This window comes from Pseudorca crassidens, chromosome 14, assembly GCF_039906515.1.
Source record: "Pseudorca crassidens isolate mPseCra1 chromosome 14, mPseCra1.hap1, whole genome shotgun sequence".
NCBI classification, from domain to species: domain Eukaryota; kingdom Metazoa; phylum Chordata; class Mammalia; order Artiodactyla; family Delphinidae; genus Pseudorca; species Pseudorca crassidens.
Window position 1 is genome coordinate 61,298,953 of NC_090309.1, and position 14,910 is coordinate 61,313,862.

General features: G+C 39.2%; 3 protein-coding genes and 1 long non-coding RNA gene across 10 annotated transcripts in view; 2 read left to right on the plus strand and 2 right to left on the minus strand.

The window, feature by feature from the left end:
* Positions 1 to 764, plus strand: part of LOC137205260 (uncharacterized) — a 47,415-nt gene extending 46,651 nt beyond the window's left edge. Inside the window, exon 7 of the long non-coding RNA XR_010934075.1 lies at positions 172 to 764. This is a non-coding gene — a long non-coding RNA (uncharacterized lncRNA). The remainder of the gene's footprint in view (positions 1 to 171) is intronic.
* Positions 1 to 1,931, minus strand: part of ARHGEF33 (Rho guanine nucleotide exchange factor 33) — a 79,488-nt gene extending 77,557 nt beyond the window's left edge. The window contains exon 1 of the mRNA XM_067703203.1: positions 1,775 to 1,931. The gene's annotated coding sequence lies outside the window, so the exon portion shown is untranslated. The remainder of the gene's footprint in view (positions 1 to 1,774) is intronic.
* Positions 1,932 to 5,807: 3,876 nt separating this feature from the next.
* MORN2 (MORN repeat containing 2) lies at positions 5,808 to 11,461 on the minus strand. Its single transcript, XM_067703858.1, has 6 exons — positions 11,374 to 11,461; positions 10,991 to 11,122; positions 8,836 to 8,886; positions 8,302 to 8,408; positions 7,446 to 7,582; positions 5,808 to 6,042 (listed from the first exon to the last, which is right to left on the minus strand). The coding sequence occupies exons 1-6, from the start codon at positions 11,459 to 11,461 to the stop codon at positions 5,940 to 5,942; spliced, it is 618 nt and encodes a 205-aa protein (XP_067559959.1). The 3' UTR covers positions 5,808 to 5,939.
* The window catches only part of DHX57 (DExH-box helicase 57), a 57,045-nt gene continuing 53,235 nt past the window's right edge, over positions 11,101 to 14,910 (plus strand). For 2 of the 7 annotated variants that reach the window (XM_067703207.1, XM_067703211.1), the window contains exon 1: positions 11,101 to 11,219. Coding sequence is in view for 3 of the 7 variants with exons in the window: in XM_067703204.1 (XP_067559305.1) it covers positions 11,659 to 11,712 (54 nt within the window). In the remaining 4 variants the exon portion in view is untranslated. Of the gene's footprint in view, positions 11,220 to 11,319; positions 11,447 to 11,587; positions 11,713 to 14,910 lie in introns of those variants that run through there. The other 5 variants (XM_067703204.1, XM_067703206.1, XM_067703210.1 and 2 more) reach the window with 4 other exon arrangements.

Genomic DNA, 14,910 nt, shown 5'->3' on the forward strand with positions numbered 1-14,910 from the left:
TCTTTTCTCAATAAGGGCAGGAGCTGACAACAAAATAATCATGAACCTATGAATCAGAACAGTGTCCTGTGTAATATTTTGCAAGTTATGGTTTAGTTCATGTTATGTGGGGCACTGAGAGCAATACATGAAATAAAGTAATGAGGATTTTTTTCTTCCGTGATTCCCAAGGTGATTCCTGGCACTCTTGAAAGCAGAAGTGATTAATCAAGTCACTGGAGACAAACAGCAGAAATGTGATTGTCAAAACTATGGATATCGGTTAAACTGTGTTTCACTCATGTAAGTTGCGTGTGTGTGTGTGTGTGTGTGTGTGTGTGTGTGTGTGTGTTGGGAGCTGGTCAGTGGGAGAATCAGCATCTTCGACATTGTCTCTGAGAGAAGATTAGCAGGGATTATTAATTTAAAAGATTCTTACATTTAATAAAAACTCAAAAGCTAAGAAAAATATTGAGCAACCTATACTCCAGTCCTAACATTCAAAATCAAATTCCTTAACCTGGGGTCCACAGTCAGACCATCTGTAAATCTCCTGAAATGATATGCAAAATTTGGTGTAATTTTACATTTTTTTGCAGAGAGGGTGGGCTGGTTTCTAAAAATTCTTAGAGTGACCCTTGACCCTCAAAAAGGTGAGCTCCAGTCATTAAAGAAAAGCAGAGGGAGGAAGAGGAAGAGAGAGAAAGAGAGGAAAGAGGGGAATAAAGAGAATCCAGGAGTCTCATCAACTCTGTCCCCAATCAAATCAATCAAATGTATGTGAAATTTGTACAAGGCACTTATCTATTAACCTTTATATTTATATTAAAAATTAACAACAGTATGATCATCTTCCTTTCAAAAGTCTCTGAGGTTTCAAGCTGGTTTAGATTGCATTTCAGAGCCCATGATATTAGCAAAAACATAGATATTAATTAAATTCATGGAAACTAGAAGAAACGTGTGTCAAAAAAGTTATTTCTTTAGTATGAACTTCTGATTGTTTATGCTAAATCCTTCAGAAGTGCCTTTAGTTAAATGGCTATACCATTTGCAACAAATATAATTTTATATTAAAAGGAGCTATAAAAAGGACATAAGGGTTATACAAAGGCAAACTTCTATATTTTTCAGAATACTATTGTTTCAGCATATAAAATACTAATTATAGTGGATTCCTATTCTCACTTAAGAATAGAAAGCTTTCAAGTGAAACCTAATTCTTCTCATCATGCTCCCAAAACCCCTGCAAAGGATTTAGAATTCTCACTAATTTTCCTATGTAACTAATTAGCACGTATTTTTCTGTACATAGAGGAGTAAACTCTGATAGAATTCTCTATCCCTTTTCTGTGTTACAAAAGTCATAAATTAACCTCCTTCCATTCCTAATCTTTTCCATTCTTTATTCTTAATCCCGAAGAGGCATACACATATTGGATTTATCTGCCATGTAAAACAAGCATTCAGTCGTCCTTTCTTTAAGATTACTCTCAAATTTTAATTCAGCTTCAACTAAATATGTAAATAGGCAAAACTCTTCAGTCTAAATGTTTCATTAGTTAACAACCTTTAAAGACAGATTATGACATCATACAAAAATTAAGCAAGAAAATGAATGAATATTTTACAAATTGTTTTAACTTTGAATAGAAAGTAATTTCTTTAAATGACTTCCTTAAATAAAAGTTAGCATATTTTGAATCTAAATTAGTAAGGATTTATGGGATTTCTTCTCTTATGAAAATATTTGCCCTCTCAATGCCTCTCAAAGTACATAAGAGCACATACTTACCCCATGTTGCTTGCTGTGGTTATATCGTCCTCAGATCAAGGCTTATCTGGATTCTGAATTAACTTAAATGTTATAAAAAGAAGCAGTAGAGGTTTGACTTCCCCGGAAACGAGACTGTCATATGCTAACTAGGCTTTTAAATGAGGAAAACTAGTGTCTCGTCTAATTATGTAAGCTCCAGGTCAAATTCTAGCATCAACTAATCAAATAACTGAACTGCATTTAGTTTCAAGGAGTAAAAGAAAGAAAACTGTTTAACAGGAATGACTTTAGTATCTTAGAAAACTGGAGACTTGAGCATTGATAAGTTACTTATATGTCAATAAAAGTTAAATAGTTTAAAAGCAAAGTGTATATCTTGCTACCTTAAATAATTGGAAGAAAAATATTGGGGAAAATTTAGTTTTCAGTAAAGCAGATATTTCTGTATTTTCCAGAAGTTTTGAATTTGTATTTTATGTCCTGGTCTCTGAAAACATCCTCTCACCTTACCTTAACTTGCCCAGTATTTATCTCCTTATAAATTCCAGTACAATAAAAGTATTTAGTTCTAAAGCCATACCAGTTAATGCTAAGCAACATATCCAAAATGTCTAATTGTTAAAATGTATCTTTGAACACTTATAAATAGGGTCTTTTGAAATTAAATACAAAGTTATTATCATGAGAAGCTATAAAAAATACTATTTTAATCTCAACATTTTAAAAGACATCTCAACCCAAATTTATAGTAGTACAACAAAAAATAAAAAAGGATTTAGCAATGATATATTGAGAAATACAAATTTTCACAAGATTTTGAGGGAAGAAATATTATATAATATGGAAGTTATCTATTACATGCACCATCTTGCGGGGGGTCAGTTTTGGAGAAATAGTTTCAGTAAAAACACTAGGGTCTTTATTGTAATTTTAATATGTGGCTGTCATGTACTGCTTTGGTAATTTCAAAATTATGTTATCTAAAAGGTAAAGAAGCTTTTTAGGCATAGAATATATGAGCACACACTGATATACTTTTTAAAAATTGAGGTATAACTCACCTATGTCAGAGAGAAATTTTCCTCTACCCTTCTAGATTCTTCTGGCTGGTCTAAGAATTACAATGAATTTGACATGAGACAGATTAACAGGAGAAAATCAAACAAAAGTTTAATAATGTAGGAGGGAATCAGGAAAACTGAACAGCTCACTAAAATGGCCAAAGCCCTCCCTTAAAAACCATATCAGCTAAAGACAAAAGAGGATGTTGAGGGTAGTGGTTTGGGACTTCAGAGGAGGGCAGTTCAAGTGGAGATGGAAACGCAAATGCAAACGCTTGGTAAACAATTGTTTGTTGGGCCCTACAGAGACAATGCTACAGAGTGGACTCTGATCTCTAGGCCCTGCTCAGCTTCCCCGGCCACACCTAGCCTAAATTGTTTGCAGATACCTCTATTCTGGGAAGAGGTCCTTTATCTAAACTCTTTAGGCAGCTCAGGGGGGAGGTAAAAAGAAAGACTTCAGGAGTCTTCTGTTTCTTAAAAATAATCTCCCTAAATTAATCCTCATGCCAGAGAGACATATTTTGGGGTGGCAAATTTTGCTCCCCTACACATAACATACATAAAATTTGCCCTTTTAATATGAACAATGCAGAGGTTTTTCATGTTCACAAGTTGTGCAACCACTAATTCTAGAACGTTTGCATCACCCCAAAGAGAAGTCCCATGCCTCTGAACTCCTCCTCCCTGGCAACCACTAATCTACTTCCTGTCTCTATGGATTTGCCTATTCCGGACATTTCACAGAAAAGGCCGTATAATATGTGGCCTTTTGTGACTGGCTTCTTTCACTTAGTACAATGTTTTCAAGGTTGATTTATGTTAGAGCATGTGTCAATACTTCATTCCTTTTTATGGCTGAATAACATTCCATTGTACATATATATCACATTTTATTTATCCATTCATCAGTTGATGGACATCTGGGTTTTCAGTATTGGGCTGGTATGAATAGTGCTGTTATAAATATTTGTATACAAGTCAATTTTCTTGGGTGCATACTTAGGAATTGCTGGGACATATGGTAATTTTATGTCAATTTTTTTTTTCTTTAAAGATTTATTTATTCATTTTATATTTTATTATTGCTGCGTTGGGTCTTTGTTGCTGCACACGGGCTTTCTCTGGTTGCGGTGAGCGGGGGCTACTCTTCATTGCAGCGTGTGGGCTTCACATCGTGGTGGCTTCTCTTGTTGCAGAGCACGGGCTCTCGGCACGCAGGCTTCAGTAGTTGTGGCACGCGGGCTTCAGTAGTTGTGGCTCGCAGGCTCTAGAGCGCAGGCTCAGTAGTTGTGGTGCCCGGGCTTTGTTGCTCCACGGCATGTGGGATCTTCCCGGACCAGGGCTTGAACCTGTGTCCGCTGCATTGGCAGGCAGATTCTTAACCACTGCGCCACCAGGGAAGTCCTATGTCAACTTTTTGAGAAACTGTTTTCCTCAGCGGCTGTACCATTTTTCATTCCCACCAGAAATATTTGGGGTTTCCAATTTCTCCACATCCTTGCCAATCTCTGTTATTATGTCTTTTTAAATATAGCCATCCTAGAGATTGGGAAGTGGTATTTTTTTTTATTATTTATTTATTTAGTTGTGCCAGGTCTTAGTTGTGGCAGGCAGGCTCCTTAGTTGTGGCACATGGGCTCCTTAGTTGTGGTAGGCAGGCTCCTTTGTTGTGCCATGTGCACTCTTAGTTGCAGCATGCACATGGGATCTAGTTCTCTGACCAGGGATCGAACCCAAGCCCCCTGCATTCGGAGCACAGAGTCTTAACCACTACGCCACCAGGGAAGTCCTGGGAAGTGGTATCTTATTGTGGGTTTAATTTGCATTTCCCTAAAGAGTAATAATGTTGAACATCTTTCGTTTGCTTATCAGACATTTGTATATCTTCTCTGAAGAAATGTCTATGCAAATCCTTTGTCCATATTTAAACTGGGTTGTCTTTTTATTTATATATATTTATATATGAGTTCTGTATACTGAAAACTAAACCTTTACCAGATATATGATTTGCAAATGTTTTCTCCTATTCTGTGGATTGTTCTTTCATTTTCTTGATAGTTTCCTTTAACACACAGATATATATATATATATATATTTTTTGTTGTTGTTGTTGTTGCGGTATGCGGGCCTCTCACTGTTGTGGCCTCTCCCGTTGTGGAGCACAGGCTCGGGATGAGCAGGCTCAGCGGCGATGGTTCACGGGCGTAGCCGCTCCATGGCATGTGGGATCTTCCTGGACCGGGGCACGAACCCGTGTCCCCTGCATCGGCAGGCGGACTCTCAACCACTGCACCACCAGGGAAGCCCTACTTTATATATATATATATATATATATATATATATATATATATATATATATATATATACATTTATTTTATTTTTGGCTGCGTTGGGTCTGCATTGCTGCGTGTGGGCTTTCTCTGGTTGAGGAAGCGGGGGTTACTCTTCGTTGCGGTGCGCGGGCTTCTCATCGCAGTGGCTTCTCTTGCTGCGGAGCACGGGCTCTAGGCGCGCGGGCTTCAGTAGTTGTGGCTCACGGGCTCTAGAGCACAGGCTCAGTAGTTGGGGTGCACGAGCTTAGCTGCTCCGCGGCATGTGGGATTTTCCCAGACCAGGGCTCAAACCCTTGTTCCTTGCGTTGGCAGGTGGATTCTTAACCACTGCACTACTAGGGAAGCCCAGATATACTTTTTAAAGATGACAAAACTCAGGCACAGGATTGGAAATTGACTTTGTCAAGATCTGCATAGTTTTTCTTAAAATAAGCAAACTCTCAATTGAATCACGTTAATTTCTTTTCTTTCTCCCCCCCCCCCTTTTTTGGCCACACCGTGTGGCATGCAGGATCTTAGTTCCCAGACCAGGTATTGAACCTGTGCCCCCTGCAGTGGAAGCACGGAGTCTTAACCACTGGACCGCCAAGGCAGTCCCTACATAATTTATTTTAAACTAATTATAAGATGATCAAAAGAAAGTTCAAAAAAGCATAAATGAGTGATGGTTTTATTGGCAAAATTACAATATATAGGTAGTGTATGAAGTTACTGCAGATGACATTTAGCTGTTTTCCTTACAACTAAAAGCTGCAATTACCACATTAAAACTTCAATGCAGAATATCTACATGTGGAGCTTTAGCCTCAGGCCTGGAGCAGCTGTGAAATGAAAGTTACCACACCATTCGAGTCCGTGGATATCAGTGTATTGTCCTTCACCTTCCACCCTGCAATAGTAAAAAATAAGTGTGTTCATTAACCAAGACCAAAACTTTATGGTCCAGATATGATTGTCCAGTATATTATATACTATGTCTGAAGAATTATATCTCTCCATTATCAAATTTTGTTCTAAAACCTGACATCCTGCTTTCACATCCTACAAACAAAAAAAGAAATTACTATTCCAAACAAATATTGTCATTATACAAATTTTGGTGTCTAAGATTTTAGGATTACATATGCTTAGTTTAGACCAAAACAGTCAAAAAAGTGAAAAGTTTATATTGGTTATCTGGCTTAATTAGTTCATTCCTTTATTCAACCAATGTTTATTGACCTTCAACTATGTTTGAGGTGCTATGCTCTATGCTGGTGTTTTCTGGACTCTTCAGAGTGGTGAAAATGCACTTCACATAACCAAACAGACCTTTATCCCATGGGTTAGAGTTTTCTCCCTTTATTAACATCAGTGGGAAAAGTTTACATGTTGTCATCATAGACTTGGCATCAGAATAGGTGAACACTTTCTACCCTCCTCAATATGTATCAACCACTTCATAAAAATTAGGTTGCATTTTCAATTCTGGAAATAATAAAGGGGTAGTTATAAATGAACCATGAACCTCTGGATGACACGGCATGGTATTTGGTGTGAGGATTAAGCTTGGGAAGATACATGGTGGAGGGTAGGGGTAGGGATTTGGAGGAAGGTGGTCAAAAGGTACAAACTTCCAGTTACAAGATAAATAAAGTACTAGGGAATGTGATGTACAACATGATAAATATAATTAACACTGCTGTATGTTATATGTAAAAGTTGTTAAGAGAGAAAATCCTTAGTTCTCATCACAAGGAAAAATATTTTTTTCTTTTTCTTTTATTTTGTGTCAATGTGAGATGATGAATGTTCACTAAATTTATTGTGGTAATCACTTCATGATGTATGTAAGTCGAATCATTATGCTGTATACCTTGAATTTGTACAGCGGTGTATGCCAATTATATCTCAAACTGGAAGAAAAAATAAAATTTAAAACTAAAAAAAAAAGTTTATCAAGATATTTCAAGTGAAAATAATTTTTGGCCTAAATATTCTCAATAATTGCAACAAGCTTTCCATTTCCAATATGACTGCAAAAAGTTCTATAGGAACAGAAGTCAAGAGGAAATAAATGAAAAGTCTAATAGATTATCACCAAGAACGATATTTTCTTTTGGAGGCTCATGATGGCCTTAGCCTCTCTTATAACATTTTTTTCCCCAACATATAAACCAAATTTTCCAAAATATATTATAAATATATTTTAACTAAATACATTACAAAAGAAATTTAGCATTAACTAAGTTTTTAAGCGAATGTGCCTGAAAAGACTTTTAGAACTACAATGACATTTTATTTTAAACTTACCTATTTTCATTGAAATTTCCAGTGTACTTTGCCCCAGTTGGGAATGTATAAGTCCCCAGTCCATGAAACATATTGTCCTTAAAGTTTCCTTCATATACTGCTCCTGAAAAATGCTCAAGTCTTCCAAAACCATTCATCTGTTTGTAACAAAGGAAATTACCTCAGTAACTAATCTTCAGTTCCCTAGAACATTTCAAAAATGTACACATATGTCTATCATCTACTTTGTTATTATTTAATCTATCATTGTATCATCCTTTATTTTCACAAAAATAAGATAACATTTTATCACAGTCCTTTGTATGTATCTTTCTGTGAAGCTCACCAAGTCAATGTTTCTGATCTGGGGCACTTGAACATCTTGGGGGTCCATGATGATAATAACAGGAGTCCTCAAGATACCTTGACTATATCAAAAAGCTTAAAGGACAACCAGTTTAGTTAGCCCAGAAATGGCACAAAGAAGTTGTTAAGAACAAAAATTTGTATTCAGGCAGACCTGAGAACACATTTTTGTTTCATCACTTACTAGCTGGGCAAGAAATCTGAGCCTGATTTCCCTCAATTGTAAAATAGGAACATTAATGGTATCTGACTCATGAGGCTGCTATGAGGATTCAATGAGAAAAGTATGTAATGAGTTCACTTTGCTCAATGAATAGGAAATAAGAAAGATGATGATAATTAGCTCTCTGCCTGAGTTTAATACTATTCTTATGTTCATATATGTTAAATATAATCATTTTTTATTTTTATTGCATGGTCTACTCGTATGTGTTTTTTGATTAATGGTGAAATGCCTGGAATCATTTAACCAATAGAGTTACTTATCCACTGCTCAAAACAACAATAATACCTTGTCATCTTTCCAGCTTCCTGTGTAGACAATCCCATTAGGAGTGGTATGAATACCTATGCCATTTCTCTCAAATATTCCAGAAGATGTTCTTGTACAATCCCCATCTAAACAAGAGAGAAATACTGAAGATTATAAAAGGGAACCCTGTTTGACTAAGTAATAAAATATTTATGTTCAGGTTTAATCAGAACTGCATCCCCTATGGGTCTCTTTGGCTTCCTAGCACTGAAATTGATGAGACCAGAGATGAGGAGCTCTGTGGACCAATGTCTTGTAATCATTGACACTCAAGGGCCCAGAAGATTGACATATGGCTATGGCCCTCCCATAGCTTTCCAAGGCACACTGTCTATACTTAACATTAGAGTTTAGATTTAAAATCTGTTCCTCCATTAGTATTTCTATGTTATTTTATTTAATGGAGTTAATATCTCAGTAGTAGTTTTATAAAGTGTAACAGTCTCAGTTTTGTACCCTTAATCTACTTAATTTTAGTCTGTATAGAAAAAAGTAATTGAAATGTATGCTTACCATACTTGTCTCCATTTGGAAATATAAAGTTTATCTTAAATACTTCTGGAGCTGTTTTAAAAGATTTCAGAAAAGTCACATAAGCTTAAATATTTTTACATCATAAGACCTATAACATATTTGCTTTAAGAGCTAACCAAATAGACTCACTTCATATGATCACAAGCATATCATGATTACATGGCATTTCCATAGTCTAGTGTAGGGTCCTGGGGAAATAAATGATTTTGTCTAGATGATCAATTTTTACTTGTTTATTATAACAGCTTTATTAATATATAATTCACATACCACCAAAGTTACCCTTTAAAAGTATACAAAATTCATTTTTTAGCATACTCAGAGTTGTGTAACTGTCACCACAATCTAATTTTTCAATATTTTAATCACCCCCAAAAGAAATCCTGTACATATTAGCAGTTACTCTCCATTACCCTAAAACTCACCCAACCCCTGGCAACCACTAAGCTACTCTCTGTCTCTATGTACTGGTGTATTCTAGATAGTTCATAGAAATGGAATCATACAATATGTGGTCCTTTGTGATTAGCTTCTTTTACTTAGCTTCAAGGTTCATCCATGTTGTAGCATGTATCAGTATTTCACCACTTTTTATTGCCGAATAGTCCATGCTACAAAAATAACGCATTTTGTTTATCTATTCATCAGTTGATGGCCAGTTGGGTTGTTTCCAGTTTTGGCTGTTATGAATAATGCTATGAACATTCATGTATAGTTTTTTGTGTGGACATATGTTTTTATTTCTCTTGGGTACATGATCTATTGATTGTCCCACAGAGGTAAGGTAGAGTGAGCAATCTCTGATTTGGCAGTGGAAGGAAATAGAAAATAAAGAAAGACAGTAAGTGAGAAGGGGTGGGGGAGGGAGTGGGGTCCAAACAGAATGAGATTGGAATGGAGACCAGGTGAAAAAGGGACAAAGACAACCGCAGGCCTGGGGGGTGGGGGAGGGGTGGAATCGATGCCTCAGGGCCCTGGGACATTTAGTGGACTAAAACATTAGCAACTAATTTTTGCCAATACCGAAGAAAACGTATGTGAAGATAAGTAAACTATAACTTCTAGGACAATAGTCTACTAGAATGTTACTCAAAGTGTGGCCATCCATTAGAATCATCTGGGATGCTTTACAAGTTCCTACGCCCTTCCACACTGCTGAATCAGAATCTCTGTGGATGGGACAAGAGAACTGATCTTTTTAATTGAAAAATTAATGAGTGCCAGTTGAGAAAGGCTGGAAGCTCATCCCCTCTGAGGAAACAGAGTTAATAACACAATAGGCAGAAGACTTAAACATCATCAGAGAGAAAGGGAGGGTACAGCAGCCTTGAGACAGGAGCAGATGCTTATGAAAAAATAATTAGCAATCTAGGAAATGAATAATGTAATTGTTGAAATAAACCTCTTTAGAAGGGCTGAATAGCAGAATGAATACCGTTGAAAAGTAAATTAGTGAACTGGAACACAAGGTTGAAAATTTTTCCCGGAAAGAGGCATAAAGGAAAACAGATATCACCTGACAAGGCCTTTCATATCTCCCCTCACCCCCAGTCTCCTCCAGGAGCCCCCAGGAGGTCTATCCCTAATGTAGTACTTAGGGCCCTATTAAAATAACGCTTTTGTGCCGGAGTCCCTTCTCACACTCCACTCCTCTGGGTCAGGATCACGGATTAGTTAAATCTCTTTTCCCACCCTAGTGTCCAGCTCAGTGCTTAGTACTAACAGGTAGGAACTGAAAGTTTAGTGATTGAGTGGCACTTGGGAAGCATTCGCTAAAGGCTTACTAAACGTGATCATACAAGAAACCGAACTATTTCAATTGCCCTTAAATGGTTCCACATCCGAAACTTTGGACTGTTAGAGCTAGAGGGAGGGAACCAAAGAGATCGAGACTGGCAACAGAGAGGAAACTGAAACCAGAGACGTTGGCACTTCCCTAAGGTGTCACAACAGCGAATCGACGGCCGAATGAGAGCTAGAATCCAGGTCTCCAGATTCCCACAGCACGGGTTCTCCGCGCCCCCATCCCACCACGCTCAGGAAATATGTCACACCTGTACCGGAGTTGCCAGGGGCCGGCTCCGGCTCAGTGCGAGCTCTACTTAAAGGGGCGTTGGGAGGATGGGACACTCACTTGACAAAGGGGTGCTGGAGAGATTTTCTGGACTCTGCGATTCCCCCTGGGCCGCCAGCTCTGTGGCCTGGAGGGAAGGAAACAGTAGCTCAGCGCAGACTGCGACTTGGTTGCTAGGGCGACCAGGCACCTCTCACCCGGAAGCGAATAGGCAAAGGCCCGAGGTTGAGCGAATCAGAAGGCGCCAGGGCTGGGCCGCTGCAGCTGGGCCGCTGCGGAGCCGCTCCAGGTGAGATCCCGGTGGGCGCCGCGTCCTAACAGACGCCACGGGAAGCAGTGCTGCGAGCCCGGGGCGGCCTCCCCTGCCGCGTATGAGGGATGTATTACCGTGTGCGTGGTCTGCGCGTCGCCCCAGTAGTCAGTGTGCGGACCCTTCTACCAACTCCCTATCCCGGAGTGGTCAGGGTCTGAGGCGCCTCCCGGCCCGGTGGGATACAGCCTGTCTGGCAGGGGCCGGTGAGTCTGGAGCATTAGGATCCCAGGCCCTGAGACCGGGCCTGGCGGGGGTCGGCAGCTGAGGCTGTCCACGCTCAGGCTGGAGGCGGGGGGAGCTGAATTCAGGCTCGGAGCCGGATAAAGGGTGGGATTGGAGGGGCTCAGGTTTCGTTTCCTGTCTCTGTCTCCATCTCCACTGGGTGGCTATCTGGGGAGAGGATTTGCTGCGATGTATGCTGGAAGAAAGGTACCAGGTCTGGGTATCTGCAAGGAGCTGGATATATGGGGTGAGTCAGAGATTTGCCTGGGAGGGGAATGGTTTGTGGTCAGTTTTCAGCGCCCAGCTTGGTGATTCTGTTCCTGGGAGCCAAACTTGGATATTAAACAAAGGATACTCTTCCAGCCAAACTTAGGTTCCTGTGTCCACGGTGAACAAAGATTGTTGGAATCTTCCCAGATTTTGGCGTCTTGTGGGCCTACCTGGCCGGGAAGAAACTGCCATTCCCAGGGCTAGCTAATTAACAATTAACCTGTGAACACGCCTTTCATATGCAAAACAACCAGTCCTGCATCCTTACTTCCAACCACCTCCTTTGTCTAACCACCAAGCTAGTAGTTCCCCTGCCCTAAATCAGTCTGGGGCCAGGCACCTTATGCCTCAGCGTCTGTGGGAATTACTCAAACTAGCCAATCCTAAACTGATTACCCTGCCCTGCCTCGCCTTTCCCGTGGAAAACCCAAGAAAGGCTACAGCCTATGCCTTACTCTTGTTCCTTTCTGCCTCCTCCTGACACTGGTGCTTCCCCCTGTGGCCCACCGTGGCATGGCATGCCTCTCCTTTCTAGGGGAGTTGTAAGTAACATTAAACTTTTCTTTCAGTGGTATTGATTTCTCTGTGTCAGCACTCAGTCACCTTTACAAATTAAGACCCAGGCATAAATCAAGGGGGGGGCTGGCTTAACAGTAAGTTTTGTTTTTTTGTTTTGTTTTCTTGTTTTATTTATTTATTTAGCTGCGTCGGGTCTTAGTTGTGGCACGCGGGATATTTCGTTGCAGTGCGCGGGGTCAGTAGTTGTGGCACGTGGGCTTAGTTGCCCCATGGCATGTGGGATCTTAGTTCCCTGATCAGGGATTGAACCCATGTGCCCTGCACTGGAAGGTGGATTCTTAATCACTGGACCACCAGGGAAGTCCCAACACTAAGTTTTGAATTGAAGATACAAAGTACATGTTTGGGGGGTAAGAGGGAAATATGGGGGAAAGAATTTCATCTTTGGAGTTGAATGGATTGTTTCAAACCCTGGCTCCAGACTTTGCTTCTATAGTTGGCGACATTAGGCAAGTCATGTAATTTATCTGTTCTCTAGTTTCCTCCGCTATAAAATATAGAAAATAATATTTAACTTATAGGAGTTTTAGAGAAGTAAATGAAAAATCTTACCTTTCCCCTCAATGCAGACTTGTATTTCCAACTATTAATACCTTCTACATATCTCCATTTGAATATCTAGAAGACATCTCAAATGTAACATTCATTCTGAACTTGTGACACTCCCTGTATCTTTTCCTCCCCACTATTCCCATTTTGATCACATGGCTGAGCACAGGACCCCTATTCACCTAGTTAATCTAGGCCCTAAAATCTTACAGTAATTCTAGACACTTCTTTCTCATACCTTGCATCTAATTGATCTACTGTTAAAATACATTGAGAATCTATGGCCACTTTTCAGCTCCACTTGCTCCCACCCTAGTCCATCTCACTGTGGTTTTTTTGTTTGTTTTGTTTTTTATCTCCAGACTGAACAACTGCAGTAGTTTCTAACTGGCCTCCTGATTCTCCTCACCTCCCTAAAGACTTTATTCTTCACAAAACAGCTAGAGTAATTTTTTTTTTTTTTACTTTTTTTCTAGATAATTTTAATCTGAAGTTTTAAAAAATTTTTATTTTCTATTGGAGTATATTTGATTGACAAATATATTTGATGTTGTGTTAGTTTCAGGTGTACAGCAAAGTGATTCAGTTATATATATATATATATGCATGTATCTATTCTTTTTCAAATTCCTTTCCCATTTAGGTTATTACAGGATATTGAGCAGAGTTCTCTGTGCTATACAGTAAGTCCTTGTTGGTTACCTATTTTATCTTATTTTATTTTTTAAAGATTTTATTGATACGGACCATTTTTAAAGTCTTTATTGAATTTGTTACAATATCGCTTCTGTTTTATGTTTTGGTTTTTTGGCTGCGAGGCATGTGAGATCTTAGCTCCCCAACCAGGGATTGAACCCACGCCCCCTGCATTGGAAGGTGAAGTCTCAACCACTGGACCGCCGGGAAGTCCCTGGTTATCTATTTTAAATATAGCAGTGTGTATATGTCAATCCCAAGCTCCCAGTCTATCCCTCCCCCCCACCCTTCCCTCATGGTAACCGTAAGTTTGTTCTCTAAGTCTGCAATGTTCTCTAAGTCTGTGAGTCTGTTTCTATTTTGTAAATAAGTTCATTTGTATCTTTTTTTTTTTTAAGATTCCGCATATAAGCCATATCATATATTTGTCTTTCTCTGTCTGACTTACTTCACTTAGTATGATAATCTCCAGGTCCATCCATGTTGCTGCAAATGGCATTATTTCATTCATTCTTTCTTTATTTTTAAATATTTATTTATTTATTTATTTTGCTGCGCTGGATCTTAGTTGTAGCACATGGGATCTTCGTTGCAGCATGTGAGATCTTTAGTTGCGGCATGTGGGATCTTTAGCTGTGACATGTGGGCTCTTAGTTGCAGCATGCAGGATCTAGTTCCCTGACCAGGGATCGAACTCAGGCCCCCTGTGTTAGGAGCACGGAGTCTTAACCACTGGACCACCAGGGGAGTCCCCTACATTATTTCATTCTTTTTAATGGCTGAGTAATATTCCATTATGTGTACCACATCTTCTTTATCCATTCATCTGTCGATAGACATTTAAGTTGCTTTCATGTCTTGGTTATTGTAAACAGTGCTGCAGTGAACATTGGGGTGCCTGTATCCTTTCTAACCATGTTTTTCTATGGATATATGCCCAGGAGTGGAATTGCGGGATCATATGGTAGCTCTATTTTTAGTTTTTTAAGGAACCTCCATGCTGTTCTCCATAGTGGCTCTACCAATTTACATTCCCACCAACAGTGTAGGAGGGTTCCCTTTTTAGAGTAATTGTTTTAAAACCTAAGTCAGTCGTACCAAGCTTTTGCTTCTGCTCTCTAGTGACTTTCTATTATATTTAGAATAAAATTCAAAGTTCTTCCCAGGACCTACATGGCCATCTACTTTCTGACCTCATCTCGTTTGCTCACTATATTGCAGACCCACCAGACTCCTTACTCTTCATCCAGCCCAGTGCATTGAAGATGTTCTGGACTTGGCCCCTTTTCACCTACTATTGCTTCTGCTTACAATGTACTTTTCACAAATATTTCATGACTCATTTTCTGAA

Coding starts and splice junctions, on each gene's coding strand:
- MORN2 (XM_067703858.1), bottom strand. CDS start 11,461: ATGCTCCAGACTCACCGGCCCCTGCCAGACAGGCTGTATCCCACCGGG. Junction 11,123..11,373: donor TGACCACTCCGGGATAGGGA/GTTGGTAGAAGG, acceptor CTTCCGGGTGAG/AGGTGCCTGGTCGCCCTAGC. Junction 8,409..8,835: donor TCCAAATGGAGACAAGTATG/GTAAGCATACAT, acceptor TCTCTTGTTTAG/ATGGGGATTGTACAAGAACA.